General features: G+C 31.7%; 2 protein-coding genes across 2 annotated transcripts; both read left to right on the forward strand.

Annotated features, from left to right (window-relative positions):
• The first annotated feature begins 2,528 nt into the window (after window positions 1-2,528).
• Window positions 2,529-6,904, forward strand: LOC130967383 (transcription initiation factor TFIID subunit 15). The gene is made up of 8 exons (XM_057892212.1): window positions 2,529-2,696; window positions 2,924-3,093; window positions 3,442-3,797; window positions 3,914-4,105; window positions 5,209-5,292; window positions 5,599-5,677; window positions 5,757-5,883; window positions 6,441-6,904. Exons 2-8 carry the CDS (start codon window positions 2,974-2,976, stop codon window positions 6,650-6,652), a joined length of 1,170 nt encoding a protein of 389 aa, XP_057748195.1. The 5' UTR covers window positions 2,529-2,696; window positions 2,924-2,973; the 3' UTR covers window positions 6,653-6,904.
• Window positions 6,905-11,086: 4,182 nt separating this feature from the next.
• LOC130970393 (uncharacterized) lies at window positions 11,087-15,040 on the forward strand. Its single transcript, XM_057896469.1, has 6 exons — window positions 11,087-11,347; window positions 12,114-12,407; window positions 12,528-12,594; window positions 13,164-13,279; window positions 14,040-14,263; window positions 14,633-15,040. The coding sequence occupies exons 2-5, from the start codon at window positions 12,147-12,149 to the stop codon at window positions 14,259-14,261; spliced, it is 666 nt and encodes a 221-aa protein (XP_057752452.1). The 5' UTR covers window positions 11,087-11,347; window positions 12,114-12,146; the 3' UTR covers window positions 14,262-14,263; window positions 14,633-15,040.
• The last annotated feature ends 1,666 nt before the right edge of the window (window positions 15,041-16,706 follow it).

Here is a 16,706-nt window from a genome sequence, read left to right on the forward strand (position 1 = left end):
AGCATAATATAAATGAATATGTAACATAAACCTAAAATATAGATATCAATAATTGAAAAACAAAAAATAAAAAATAGCCAATTCGCAGTTTCGCACATGGGCTTGATATTTAAAAAAAAAAAAAACTGAAAATTATAAAGGCAATTCACCTCGACAAATTTTCTTTCTCAAAAATTTAAAACTTTCATTTTGCCGCACAAATTTTTAATTTAAAAATATCTTCGGCAATTTTACTTTTTCCTCTGTTCGCATAAATTTCCCATAATCTTCATTGGATTTTGGATTTCGCTTATCATTCAACCATATTAAATTTTTTTAATCCATTTTTCTAACCACTAATTATATAATAAACTTATACATTTAAGTCATAATTTTAATTAAATCTAATTAAATATTTTAAATTCACGTATTTGTTATCGCTTCTTCTTTTTTTTTATTCTTATTTTTCTTGACTATTTTTTTTCGTTATTATTATCACTAATAATACTACACTTTATCTTTTTTTTTTTCATTTGAATTTCTTTTTTTTTTCTTTTCCTCCTCTACCACCATCATCATTATGATCATCATCGTTATCATCATATTTTTCTTATACATATTGTCGTTATTGTTATCGTCATTATTGTTATTGTTATTATTGAATTTTTGCCATGTTGATGATGTCTAATCCAAAATTGATTTTCGATGTGTTTTTATTCATGATTTAGTCTTATTTGTGTAATTATTTTCGAACTGAGTTAATTATGTCATAATTATTATGTAATTTCGATTCATTTCTGAGTTAATTGTGTTGTAATCCATTATGTGATTTCGGTTCATTTCTGAGTTAATTGTATCGCAATCATTATACAATTTTGGTTCATTTCTGAGTGAATTAAAGTGTATTTGGACTCGTTGTCCTATACAATTCAAAACCATTTCTCCTCTTTATTAAGGTGTATTTGGACTCGTTGTCCTGCATAATTTAAAATCCTTTCTCGTCATCTTTTACTGCCTCTTCTTCTTCTTTATCATATTTTTTCTTCTTCATATTCACCTTCTTATTTTATTTTATAAAAATTATTTTTTATTTACTCTTTTTTTGAGAGGAATAAAACCAAGAAAAAGAGAATAAAATATCAAATATATATAATGACATTGTCTGATGCAAAATTAATTTTAAATGTGTTTTTGTTCATGATTTAGTCTTGTTTATGTGCTTATTTTCGAGCTGAGTTTATGTGTCGAAATCATTATGGTAAATTTCGGTTCATTTTTTAGTTAATTGTGTCGCAATTGTTATGTAATTTCGGTTCATTTATGAGTTAATTGTGTCGCAATTATTATATAATTTCGATTCATTTCTGAGTGAATTAAGGTGCATTTGGACTTGTTGTCCTGTACAATTCAAAACTCTTTTTCCTATTTTTCCTCATCTTCTACTCTTCTCATCTTTTTTTTATTCGTCATCTTCATCTTCTTATTTCATTTTCTCAAAATTTTTCTTGATTTATTCAAATTTAACACAATTTATGAGTTTATGTGTTCAATTTGAGTTTAGCTCTTGAACAAAGTCTTAGAAAATCAGTAAAATTAAATAAAAAAATATAAAAAATAACGAATACAATGAATATTTTTTAAAATATTTTACAAAGACAGGGAAAAAAAGTATTTCATCAACCTTCACAACCTTAGAAAATAAAATCTCCCAAACAGTTCTAATATGAATTATGAATTTAATATAAGATACCATGAATATACTCTTTTTCTCTAAAAGGTATTTTTTAAAAAAATTTATTCTATTGTAGCTAAATTCTACTCAGTTGAACTTGTAAAATTTTTTAAGTTTATCTTAAAAATATTTTATTATTAACATCCATTGCTTCTCAAATATGCAAATTCTTTATCATTGTTCTCAACTTTTATTTCTTTCTGTGTTAATTAAGTTGCAATCATTATGTAATTTCAGTTCACTTCTGAGTTAATTATGTCGGAATCATTATATAATTTTGGTTTATTTTTTAGTGAATTAAGATGCATTTGAATTCGATGTCTTACACAATTTAAAATTTTTTCTCCTCACTTTCTATTGCAATAATAACGATAATAACAGCAGCAAAAGAATGACGATAGGAATAAAATACGCGAAGAAGAAGAAGAAGGAAAAAGAGAAGAAGAAAGAAAAGAAAGAGAAGAAAGAGAAAACACAAAGAAAAAGAAAATAACGACGACAACAATAATAATGTAGCATATGTAATCATATTTTTTTTAATAAGAGTAATTTTTATTGGTATTTGATATATTTAGTTGAATTTGGATGACGACATATTATTTAAATGTATAAAAAAAAATATAAGTTGCTCTAAAGTCTAAACTGTAAAAGGAAATTAAGAAAAAGATATTTTTTTTATCAATCAACCATATTAAATTTCTTTTACTCATTTTGCTATAAAATATTTTTAGAGTATAATTTATTGTTGGGCATTTCTCTTGTTACTAATTAAAAAAATAAAAGAAAAGAGGGTAGAAAAGAAAAAAAAAAAGAAAGAAAAGCAATAAAGAAGGATTAGCATTTGAGTTTTGAGGCGGAGTGAGGAGAACAGAAGGAGTAGTGTGGCTGCAAGAGGAGGAGGAGAAGAAGAAGAAGACAACCCTGACATCACAAACTCACAGATCTATTGCTTTCTGCTTCCGTCAATTCGTTCATCCAGTTCCGCGTAACTTCTCAATTTCCATTTGCCCTTTCTTTAAATCTTACTCCGCAATAATTTCGTTTTCCTGAGGCCAAAACGCAAGCTTCAATCGTCATTTCCAATTGATGTATTGAAGATTGCGATACTTTAGACTTGTGCACTCTGCGATTTTCAACTGATGAAGCTTCTTTAGTGTTATTTCAAGATTTATTTATTTAATTAATTTGCGTGTGCGTGTGTGGTTTTGTTAGGGCTCTGTCGTGGTTCACTGTTGATTCTGTTTCATGAAATTGAAACCCTAATGGCAAGCCATCAAGGGAAAGTTCCTCCTTCGAATGGGTCTGTGTATGTATGCAACTTGCCTTTTGGCACTGACGAAACCATGTTGGCTGAGTATTTTGGCACCATTGGTTTGATCAAGGTATGGATTGGATGCACCTATACTTCAAAATTTGTACTATCTTATTGTTTTGATTTCATTATTATTATTATTATAAAAAAAACGGAAATTTGCCTTTTCTTTTGTTAATACATAATATTGATGTTATATTGTTAATGTATTTGTATGTAAAATGATGTTATTTTAATCTGTGCAAAGCAAGGTTTTATTTGGGGTTTATATATATATGAATATGAAGACTGAATCACACAATAATTTGGAATTTTTGATGAATTGATTGATGTTTATTGCATTTCTGCCCCCTTCTATATCCTTTGCATGATATTCTCTTTCTGAACAATCGGTCCTATTTCATCTGATGTTTTGCAGAAAGATAAACGGACCGGGAGGCCTAAAATATGGTTATATCGAGACAAAGAGACTAATGAACCAAAGGGAGATGCGACTGTAACATATGAAGATCCGCATGCCGCTGTAGCTGCTGTTGAATGGTTTAACAACAAGGATTTTCATGGTAGTACAATTGGAGTTTTTATAGCTGAGTCAAAAAACAAAGATGAGCAAGCCTATAATTCGGTGGCAGAACCGGCTGTTGCTGGTAATGTTGGTGGGCTAGAGGAAACTACTAGAGATGTTAATGGGGGTAGTGGAAGAGGTAGAGGTCAAATTGATTCTTCAGGCAAGGCTTGGCAACAAGAGGGCGATTGGTTGTGTCCGAATACCAGGTCTGTGATATATGAGATTGGTGAGCAGCTCTTTCTTGCTCTTTTACATTATGTTTTTCACTCTTTCCTTAAACAATTGAGTGTGGAGAGAATAACCATTTTTCTTCTCATATCAGTTGCTCCAATGTAAATTTTGCTTTTCGTGGTGCTTGCAATCGCTGTGGAAGTGCTCGTCCAGTTGGTGCTGCTGGTGTTGCTGGGGGTGGTGGCCGTGGCAAGGGACGTGCCAGTCAAGGTCAAGAGTCAGGGGGTGTTGGCCGTCCAGTTACCGGGGGACTCTTTGGGCCGAATGACTGGCCTTGTCCAATGTATGATTTATACACATTGCTCTCACATTCTCTTTCTTTTTTGTCTAATTCCTCTATAACCAGTTTTCATTCAGAATTTATCTTTTAAATTCAATTTTATTAGGAGTAATAATTTGTAGAGTTTCATTAAGTACAAAACATGCTGATTACTTGCTTAGCTACATACGTTCATCAATTTATTACATGTTTTCTTATAATGGTTAGGAAGTAGCTTAGGCAAACTTTTTAAACAGGGTAGATTGGTACATGATTGTGAGATATATGTTCATATGTATGGTACATAACCTAACCTGTATATGTGCATAAAGATGACTGAAACAGGTGTTACTGCTTCCCTTATTTGGTGCCGATTCATTGTGAATGCTTTTGCACTTAATAAGTTTAGCGTCATGATATTTGCCAATTTTAATGAGAAAGTTTATATGCCACCTTATGTATAGGATCCATATTGCAGTGCATTTTGTCTTAAATATCAGTTTTGGCATATCCCAACCTAGTCTTAGCATCCCATGACAAAGAGCCCCTGCTATTCTAGTTATCTGTAACTTGTATAGGAAGGAATAATTGTGTGACCGAATGTAAATCTGGATGCCTTTCCAAATTCAATTGAGGTCAGTTGGTTCTGTCACAACTTTGTGTTTAGCTATAGATTATAGGATGATACACTAAAATTGACCTCTGGTTTTATTCGAAAAAATACCAGTGAGGTAAGCAATTATTCCTTTGACTCGTGTGTTATCCTTTTTTTTTTTATGGTTATGTGGCCCTATTTTCTAATTGTCATCTGTCCTTACGGGACAGTTGATTTTACATTTTCGCTGCATTTTTATTCCAGTTGTTACAATATAGGTGGCATTGTTGCTAACTATTGGCGGCAAGGAGGTTATGCATGTTGGTTATGATCTGTGGTGATTTCTATCATCACCTGTTGTCTTTGTTATTCCCAAAATTTATTCATTCACATGTATTTTGTTATTTTTACACATTGCCTGTGGTAGTTATTCCTAACACTCAAACTTGGACACAAACGTGTCCCTGTAGTTCTTTTTTCAAATATTAATTCAGTGTAATGATTTCTGTTTCTTGTGCTCTTTTTCCTTTAGGTGTGGTAACATCAATTGGGCGAAGCGGACTAAATGCAATATTTGCAATACAAATAAGCCTGGCCACAATGAGGGTGGTGTAAGGTAGTGTGTCCAATATATTCTCTTTCTCTGGTGATAGGAGATATAAGACTGTGTGATTAGTTTGCACTGACAATTTATAGGAAAACGAAGTTTCAGTTATTGATTCAGTTTTTTCTTTGTTAGTCCTGTTTATTTTGATTAGAAATTTCAAAATAACATATTTGCCATATCATACTTCTTCCCGTCATTTTAATTATGATGTTGCATTAAATGTCCACCTTACTGTTCATCTCGTTTCACTTCATTTATTATGAAACCGTCAGAATGACTATGCTAACTTATGGATTGTTTTCTCTAACCTAACAGAGGAGGGCGAGGTGGAGGTTACAAAGAGCTGGATGAAGAAGAAATTGAGGAAACTAGACGTCGTAGGCGGGAAGCTGAAGTAAGATTGATTAAAAGTTAGATTCATACAAGTTATGGATGTTACCCTGGTTTTTATGATCTTGCTTGTTTAATGTCAGGATGATGGGGAGTTGTATGATGAATTTGGAAATCTTAAGAAGAAATTCCGTGCTAAAACACAGCAGGCTGAAGCTGCAAGAGTGCTTCCTGGTTCAGGGCGTGCTGGGTGGGAGGTTGAGGACCTAGGTATTCATATACATTAATGATCACATATCTTTTATATTTCCTCTTGATATTTCAGTTTCATTTTCCCTTTTTAGCAGCCTTGTTTCTCAGACTTTATGTCAACTGTTGTTTGTCATTATATCTGATTTTCCTTTCAAACCATGCATAGGACTAAATTTAAAGTGGTTGTTGGTAATCTTGCTGTACATATACCAGTTAACTGTTGGACTCTACTTCCAAAGTCCTACATAAAACTAAATAAAAGTGGTTGTTAAGGCGCAATGGCGTTGTTTGATCCATATAGCCAACCCCACCTAGTGGGATAAGGCTTTGTTATTGTTGTTGTTAGTTTCGGAATATTGCAAGGACTTACGGAGGATTGCCTTGTTAACTTGGCTCTCATTGTTAAGTCCTGTGAGGATATTTAGAGCTCTTAGTTTCAAGTTAGAATACCTAATTCATCAAAAGAGAGCTAAGTTATTATGACGCAGTGACTGGTGATCATTGACGAGTTCAAATGAAGTTATGAATTGGTTCGGATGGCATTAACCAAGTGACGATGTAAATACCAATGGCAGGGATTGACAGGGATTCCAGAGAAAGAAGTAGAGACAGGGTGAGAGATCGTAATGATGGGGAGAGCAGGAACAGAGATCGAAATGAAAAAGAGAGGCCAAGCAGTCGGATCAGAGAGAGGGACAGGGGAAGGGATCGTGACTGGGATTACGATGATCGAGATAGAGATTATGGCCGCGATCGAGACCGGGACCGGGGTAGGCATCGTCACTAAACTTAGATGTAGAAGGGCATTTTTATGGATTGGCTATTATGATGAACCTGTGTTGGGTCTTTTTGTGTAAGGATTCCAATTGCTTTGAATCATATCCTTTCATGTGGGGATTTACATCATTTCATCTGATGAACGCCCATTTTACTTGGCATGTAGCTTTTGTAGAAACTTCGATATATTTTTTATGTGATTAGTTGTTACTTGCAAGGACAACATTTCTGTCTGAGAATGTTCGCCTTCGGCTTGCTTGAATTTTGAGTGTCATTAACGCCCATTTTACTTGGCATTTAGCATTTGTAGAATCTTTGAGTTTTTGTTTTTTTTTTTGTTTTTTGTTTTTTTTTTGAGATTGGTTGTTATTTGCAAGGACAAAATTTCTGTTTGAGAATGTTCGTCTTTTTTCCTCTCTCTCATTTAATGGTTAGTGTTTCTCCATGCAACTATGTTAAGGAACACTAAAAATTAGTTATGAAATTGGTTATATGTATAAAATACATATTGAAATATAATATATTTATACATAAATATATAATAATTAATTTGGTGGTTGATTTTTAGTATGTATATAGCATATAGCATTTTTATTCTGCATATAGTGGCGAAAACGATGGGTTTTAGATTAAGACGAATTTGATTTATAGCGTAAATATGTGGTCTAAATTTATATCTATTATTTATTATATGCATTCTTTCATATTTGAGATTGATATGTTTAAAGATACAATAAGCCTAAAAATTTGTTTCATGAATTATAATAAAAAGCTATAAACTTATAATTTTAAATTAATGTTAAATATATTTTAGAATTTATAATTTATAGTTTATTAGTATATTAACCATGTTCATAATCATATTTACAATTATAGTATATAAAGTTATAAATATAAATTAGCTTTAAAATTAGAGTTTAATTTTGATGCACTAATAGTGTAAAATGTTTTATGCAGTCGTGTGATTAATGTGAAAGGTAGTTATTTTTACTAATGTGACGTTACATAATTAGATTTAGATGATCATTTATGCGATTAATATGAAAGATAATTATTTTTACTGATGTGATATTACGTCATCACAATTAAATTCTTAAAATTATACTTAAAAAATAATATCTAAACCATATATATAGTAGACCTAGACCCGGCCAAGTAGCAAGTTTGAGTATTTGAACATTTTCTTAATAAAAGAAAAGAATTAGTACGAAATTGAAAACATATACAATTTTATATAACAAATCCACTAAATATCAACAAAACACATAAAATTATCTCATGATCCAAAAAATGTTAAAACAATAGTTGTTGTCCACAAGTTATAATTACCAAAATATTAATAATACAATAACTCATTGACAAACGAAAAATCGATAAATAAAGTTTAAATTTGCAATAAAATTAATTTTTGATTTGTTAGATTCATAAATTAAAGAGTAATTATTTAAATCAATCTCTAAGAATTTTAAAATTGGATATTTTAGTCCCAAAAAAAAATTTAATACACAGATCAATCTCCAATATTTTATTCCAGCAGATAAATCAGTCTCCAATTTATTTTCCAGCAAAGTAATTATCCAAACCAGTCCCCAAAGATTTTAAAAATGGACATTTTTAGTCTCTAAGAAAAATTAATGTACAAATCAATTTTCATGGTTTCTTTCCGTTAGACATAACAGTCCTCCTTTAAAAAATAACATTATTATTATTATTATTATTATTATTATTATTATTATTAATTGCATAATAATATTATACTAATTTTTTGTATTTTTTTGACAAAAATAATGATAAATTTATTCATTAGATTTTTATGTGACATATATATCTCAATAATAATAATAATAATAATAATAATAATATATGTTTAAAACCATTTGATATTTTTGTATTTAATATAATAAAAAAGATGTCCTATTTTAAAAAATATGTTTGTATTAAAAGAAACATGTATTTAATATAAAACCAAATTAAAATATTTTCTTTTAATACATATTTTTTAATACAAAAATATTTTTTTTATATAGGACACCTTTTAATTATATTAAATATAAAAATATCAAATAGTTTTAATTTTGAATTTCTTGTAGAATAATATGTGATAATTTTTTTATTATTATTATTAGTATTATTATTATTATTGAGTGACTATATATAAAAGGGATAAGTATTGTTTTGGTCCCTCACGTTGAGGGTCGGAATCGAACCCGTCTCCAACGTGATTTCTGATTTAGAATAATACTTAACGTTTTTTTCGTATTAAAATTGTCCTTTTAATTTTTTTTTTTTGACAAAAATATCCTCACCACCACCACCACCACTACTACCACCAAGAACACCAAACAACAGCAACAACACCAAACAATACCAAATCACACCAAACCAAGAAGCAAAATCAGAAAGCAAGACCACCACAACACCAACACCACCACCACCAAGAACACCAAACAACAGCAACAACACCAAACAACACCAAATCAAAAAACAAAACCAGAAAACAATAAAACAGAAAACAAGAAAATAGAAGCAAGATGCAGAAGCAGAAAACGATGCAGATGAGGCGGCGAGGCAGAGGCGGCAGTGGCTTGCGTCTCCTCTCTCCCTTGCGATCTCCAACGGCGACGACCACGACGACGACGGCGACGGCGGCTCCAAGTTTCGCCGCCGCCGCCGTCCCCCTCCCCCTCCCCCTCCCCGCGTCCTTTCCCCTTCCCCCACCCCGAACCCGCGTCCCCTTCATTTTCTTCCTCTTTTTCTCTGGCTTCTTCCACTTCCCCTCCTCCCTCTCTTCGCCGCCGGCGCCGTCCTCCCTCCCCTCCTTCCCCTTCCCCCTTCCCCCTTCCCCCTTCCCCTTTTTATACCCTTTTCCTCCCCCCAATGCATTTTCTTTTATTTTTTTTAAATTATATAATTTTTTTATTATAGGGGTAGTTTAGGAATAAATTAAAAAATGTTATTAGAAAGGACTATTTTAAATTCAAATACGACTTTAAGGATGATTTTAAATCAAAATATACACCAGGGACAGGTTCGATTCCGACCTTCATCGTGTGGACCAAAACAATACTTATCCCTATATATAAGAATCTAATGAATAAATTTATCATTATTTTTGTCCAAAAAGTTACAAAAAGTTATAGTACAATATTATTATGCAATTAATAATAATAATAATAATAATTTTATTTTATTTTATTTTTGAACAGATGACTGTTATGTCTAACGAAAAGAAACTTTGGGATTGATTTGTACATTAATTTTTCTTGAGGATTAAAATGTTCGTTTTTAAAATTCTTAGGGACTGATTTGGGTAATTACTTTGTTGGAAAATGAACAGGAGACTAATTTATCTGTCGGAGTGAAATCTTGAAGATTGATATGTGTATTAATTTTTTTTAAGGACTAAAATGTCCAATTTTAAAATTCTTGAGGACTGATTTAGATAATTACTCTAAATTAAATGGGGTCATGGGTCACCTACTCACCTAATGCGTTTTATATATTTTTTAAAAGTCTGTTGTCTAACTTATTTAATAAAAAAATTTTTATTGTTAAAATTAAAATATAAATTTCTTACTTCAAACATAAAATATTTATCCTATTAACTAATCTCACATTTCGACAATATTATATGCATTTCATAAATAAAAATGTGAAATAATAATTTAATTTTTATAATTTTTTGAATCCAGAATCCAACAAAATTAAATCCAATAAATACGTACCAATCAAGGCGATATTATAAAGGGAAAAGACTTGTAAAATAAAAGAAAGAAAAAACGGAAAAAGAAAAAATAGAACGGAGAAGAGTGAAGTTTTGAAAATCAAATCAAAGTTGAATTGACCATATTGGTGTTACTTAAAAAAAAAAAAAGAAGAGGAAAATCGAAATTGAAATGTTCTACTGTGTAACAAAATTAAAATTGAAATAGGCACGGGGGTAATAAGTAATAACACATGTGGGTAAGGTTCGGCTATAAGGAACTGCCATGTCGCCAATACCTCCTCCTTTCTCCCAAATCTTAAAGCAATTTTATTTTAGATTTTCTCTCTCTCATTAATTAATAACTTTCCTACGTTAACATTATATTATAAATAAATATATTATTTTTAATTAAATAATTTATAAATAAAATCAATTAATTTTTATGCTTTAGAATAAAATTTAACACAAATAACCAATAGTATATTATTATATTTATAAAAAAATTAAATATAAAACTTATATTTAAAAAATAATTTTAATACGTAAATTTAAATAAATAATTATATAAAATTAATTTTTATACTGTTAATATATTAATATTAAATTTAAAATTAATTCACAATATGAATAAAAAACAAAACAAAGAATACATAATTAGAATATTTATTTGTTTCTAAAATATAAAAAATTTCCTTTCTCGTTCAATTCAATTTCTATGGAAAGCGCGTTCCATGCATCCCACCCCCACCGTGTTCCCTCCTCTCCTCTTCTTTCCGTTCGCAACAGTTTCTCTCTCTCTCTCTCTCTCTCTCTCTCTCTCTCTCTATCCCCCTGCCTTCTTTTCAATTTCACAATCTCTCTTCTCTTACATCCCCTAATTCCCAACCCTTATAAATAAAACCCCTCTCTTTTTTGTTCTTCTCTCTCTTCCTCTCTCTATCGTTAGGGCACACCCCCTGCGTTCACCCCACCCTCTTTCTCGACTGCGATTCGTCGCCGGTAAGTTCCCTTCTCTTTCTTTCTCTTTCTCCCACTGTTTGTTTTAGGGTTCCCGGATCAATTCCTTCGATCGCTGACGACAAACTTTTCGGTATTTCCTTCGATTTTTTTATCAACTCTTTATTCAGTTTGTGCGCACCGGTTTAATGTGTGGAAAGGTGTTTGAATATATAACCTGATTCTCATTCTGCGTGCTGATTCTTGTTTAATCTGTGCTAATATCTGTATTATTATTATTATTATTATTATTATTATTATTATTATTATTATTATTATTATTTCCCCTGATCAGCGATTAGTTGCTGATATTGGGAGTTTGGGACCTGTTATCGTACTATGGGTAAATTAATTGGTGGGTTTTGGTATACAGATGATAACTTGAGTACTGAAATCTCACAATTTTCTCGCTAAACATTCACTGAATCAACTCATTGTATTGGCAAGCATAAACAGTTGAACTCCTTTAGGGTTCTGCAGACCCTTTTTTTTTTTGCCTTTTGTAGTATACTGAAAGTTAGCTATAAGAAGGAGATCAATTAGAGTTAAACTAAAATTTTATCTACTGTGGTGCCTCTGAATGGCTGTACACAGTAGAGCAGGCCTTATGTTTGGAGATCATCGGTTGTTTGATTTTTTTAAAACGAATAATTTATATATTCGGACCATAAAGATCACTTCTTTTAAGCGCCTAGAACTGCCTATGATAACCGCTTCTGTGAGGAATAATATTCTAATTTCTATGCTGTTATGTTATTGGACTTTGTAGGGTTTGAGTTGCATAAGATAATTTCGTACCAAGATGAGCACTCGGTCAGGCAGGGGGGCTATAAAAAGTTACAGACGGAGGAAGACAGGTTTGGAAATTGACCTTAATCAGGAGCCTGGTGGTGAGAATCGTGAGCTGGAAGGACCTTCAACTCAGGTGGAACCCCAACAAGTTCAAGCTTCCCAGCAACAGCAGGCTGTACAGATGCCACAGCCAGCACAGCCTGCAACAATTGATGTGGAGGCCATTGTTGATGATGATGTTGTTGAATCTAGCCCAAGGGCTTTTGCTGAGGTTTATACTTTACTACATTACTACCTTCTCCTTGTGCTTTGTTTTTACAATTCTTTCAGTATTTCTAAGATGTTCTTGGTGAATATTAATCTTGTTTTGTTCATTTGCCTTTGGCCATAGGCTAAAAACAATGCCAGAAACAATGCGAGAAGAAATCGTGAGAGGACTATAGTTGATGTGGATTTAGGTGAATGCTGAAACTCATTACCCCACTTCCACTATGCTTTCTTAGTTGCAATGATTGTTTGACATTGAGTTCAAGCATTTCCATTTTCTGGCAGCGACTGACCTAAATTTTACCCGATGCTTTATTATGCCGTTGGGGACTTGGGGTTACAACGTCTATTGTTTTCAATTGAAGATCTGTTAGTTTAAGCCATGTAATGGTAACCAAATTTAAAGTTGTGCAGGGTCCATGAACACCACTATCTAATTCAATGGTTTTTACATAGCTAGAGATTATTTATAATTTAGAAGTTGCAGTAGCAATTAATAGTGTGTATTTAAGCTCTAAATATTAGTATCTTATAACTTGTGAAAGAAAAAATGTTGTTGCCAGCCACATCATATCATGCTGATTATCTTGTTCATTCATTCTCTATGATCTGTTGGGTATCAGTTTGCTGGTTCCAACATGTAAGGGTTAGGTGCTAGGTGCTTTCTGTACTTGTTACATATGAAATGGAATCTTCTAAACAGTGTGTTTTTTTATTATTATTGATCATGATGGTTCTCTGTCATTCATGACTATTGCAGAAGATCAGAATAGGATAACCAACTATTGCCGCAACAAACGCAGAAGAGAGTCCTCAAGTCGAACAGTTATTAATTGTGATCTTTACATTAACTTGGAAAGCAGTAGCAGTTCTATGGTAAAGTCAAAATCACTTTCTACAAGTCTTGTTTATGTGCATTGCTTCGTTAGCCCTCAACAACTTGTATTTTTACTAAATAAATTGGCTATCAGATAACGGCAGCCTGGTGAATGGGAGCATAGGAGCAACAATTGAGTTGTTTCCATGTGAACTTAAGGGTCATGGGTTCAAGCCCTGTGATCAGCTACTGATGCTTGCATCAGGTTAGGCTGCCTACATTACTCCCTATGGGTTAGGCTGCCTAAATAGTTATTGCCATGTAGGAAAGATATGTTAGTTTTAATTGTTCTCTTTTGCAGCATGCTACATGAAAAATCTTAGTCAATTTTCATTTTCTTGTTGTGAAGGAGAAAGTAACAACAAAAACAAGATTTGTTGTCTTCATTTTTTTTTTACAAAATTATGGAAGCTGAAAATACAAAATTTAAAAACAAAGACTTTACCAAACAAACCTTGTGCTTTCCAATTGATGTACTTTTTTAGCCTCCAAAGTGCAAATTTGATCAGCTATCAATAATAGACCATTGCCTTAAACAATTAAACAAATAAAGGTCTTAAACCACTAGGATTGATCTATGGTGAGGGCCTGACGCCTGAGGGGTTTGTGTAGCATGCATGAGGTTTTAGATTCAAACCTCATTGCCTTAAATGTACTGAGAAAAAAATAAATAAATAAATAAATAAATAGAAGACTTAAAGACAGTTGAGAATGTTCCATGTTCAAAGTTCTGTATTGACTTGGATATTACTTTTGCAGAGGGAACCTGTTCAAAAGGCCCCTGAACCTCCAAAGGAGCCGGTCTTCAACTGTCCAATATGCATGGGTCCCCTGGTTGAAGAGATGTCAACAAGGTGTGGTCATATATTCTGTAAGAGTTGCATCAAAGCTGCAATAAGTGCTCAGAGTAAATGCCCTACATGTAGAAAAAGGGTTACTGTGAAGGAGCTTATAAGGGTTTTTCTGCCATCGACTAGCTGAAGGTATGGTTAAATTCAGTGAGGTTTATGCATTTTTCTCAAGTGCTTTTTTGTTTCTTCTGCATAAGCATTGGTGATTGTATGGCATTGCAAACTAAGCTTTTAGAACTTACAGCACGTTGATTGAAACTACCTTGTGTTCTTTAAATTGGATGATGGATTTAATGAACTTTCAAGGCCTTTTCTTTTTATTCTGCTGAACAAAAGACAAATAATGGCCTCTTGTTTTCTGATATCTTCTGCGCACTTTTTTAAATTCCCTTATTGACATGCATATTGTGCTAGTATGCTACTATCCTTTTATTATGTTTATTCAATTTTTTGATGATCCTTTTCTTATATTTACTTAGTTGCTCTTTTGACATGCAACAGGATTTGCATTACAGCTCTTTTAGAGTGGGGAGTGGATGAATTTTCTGAGTGGCTGTTTCTGATATTGTTCCCCACGGCAGAAGCTTTATCATTTGTTAAAGTAGCTGTTTCTCTCCTTTAATTTATGATAATATCAATGTCAATTACACAAATTTCCTTGACAGATATAAATTCCTTGCTCAGTTTTTTAGAGCTTCAAATTGTGAACCCTCCTTCTTCAGTCTTTTTTTTTTTTTAATCTTCGATGACAATATGTGGCCAGAGGCCGCTTATGACCCATTCTTGAATATTGGACTCAAGGGATTTGTGTGTGTATATTAATACCCCTATGAGTGTAGTAATAGGATCTCTTAGTTGCCAGCATTATTATTATTATTATTATTATTATTATTATTATTATTATTATTATACGTGCTTCTGCTCGGTGTCCTTTACTTGAACAAAAGGCTTGCAACTTGCAAGGGCTTTTCAAATGGGAATATATGTTTCTTTTGCTGAATATAAAATCAGAGATTTTTAAGATGCAACAATCAAACCGTGTCAATTTTATATTAGATTCAATTATAGATACTTTATAAGAAAGATTTTATGCACTATCCAGGTGATTTAATATACCAAAAAGCAGGTTAAAAATTAAATAATAATCAAGTATTAGTAAACTGTTAGTTCTACATTGGTTTAAGTTGCTAAAAGAGTAATAAAGTGTTTGTAACCTTTCAAGTTCAAGTAGTTACACATTGAACCTGAGCTTGATATTATTATTCCGTCACTAAGTATCCGAAATTTTAGAATAATCCAACTAAACGAGAATAGAGAGGAACAGGTTTTCCGAAGAGAAGCACTAGCATCTAGCATGCCACATAACATGGTACATGGACTAGAAGATAATAGCAGTAAGCCGAGCATGTTCAAATAGCAGTAAACCAAGCATGTTCAAGTGTTCAACCTGTGTTTGAATACTTCTATAGATTAAACTTCCTTCTTCAATCATATAGAAGATGCGATACTTCAAACAAAGGTCGCATCTAAAATGTTCAATTAAAAGACTGAACATCCGTGTTCTACTAATGTAGGCTATTAAGATTAGATCTGAAAGGTAAAGGCATATGTTGAAAAGCATATAACAAATTTAATTGAATAAAGTACTAAATTAGTCTTTTACATTTAGGTATAATCCTATTTTGGTCCTTAAGATTTAAAATGTCGTATTTGAATCCAAAAAAATTTCATTTAGCTTCAATATAGTCCCACCGTGAGGTCAAAGTTAAATAATTGACGGAATGTCTAGAACAAAAATAAAGTCGATAATATGGAGAACAAGTACAAGTTCTAGAGGCATAAAATCAACCGTTGATGCATCAATACATTTATTTTCTATAGAACTAAAGAGTATGATAAATAAATGTAATGATGCATTTTGTGCCACTGGAGTTTGAAATTGTTATCCAGATTATCAACCTTGTTCTCATATTATGTTGTTATATAAGACATTCCGCTAATTAATTAACTTTGACCTCATGGTGGGACTACATTGAAGTTAAATAATTTTTTTTATTTAAATAGGACACTTTAAACTTTAAAGACTAAAAGAGGATTATGCCCAAATGTAAGAGATCAATTTAGTACTTTATCCAATTTAATTTGTAGATGGAGTATTAAACTCGTAAACGATTAAATTAGGCACTTTATTTTGACTAAATAATAACAAAACATATATCAATCAATTAATATAAATAAATAATTTATTTAAATAATAGTTGAATTATATAACAAATATGAACAGAATAATGATTTAGTAACAAAAATGTTTTTAAATAACCAATATGTACTTTAAATAAGTATTAATTATTATGGTTTTGTTGAATTTTAAAAATAGAGTTTAAGTGGTTTATTGTTTACGATTTTATTTGTATCATCATGCTTGTGCTTTTTAGTAATTTTATATCCAAAAGTTTTATTTTTCACTATAACAAAAATAGAATATTAGATGTCCCAAACTATTGTTAGAACATTTTCAAGCCAGAAACATAAGTGCTTGACCGCAAGGATAATATTAAAAGAATCAGGAGCTTGG

The sequence above is a fragment of the Arachis stenosperma genome, chromosome 3 (genome assembly GCF_014773155.1).
Source record: "Arachis stenosperma cultivar V10309 chromosome 3, arast.V10309.gnm1.PFL2, whole genome shotgun sequence".
NCBI lineage: Eukaryota > Viridiplantae > Streptophyta > Magnoliopsida > Fabales > Fabaceae > Arachis > Arachis stenosperma.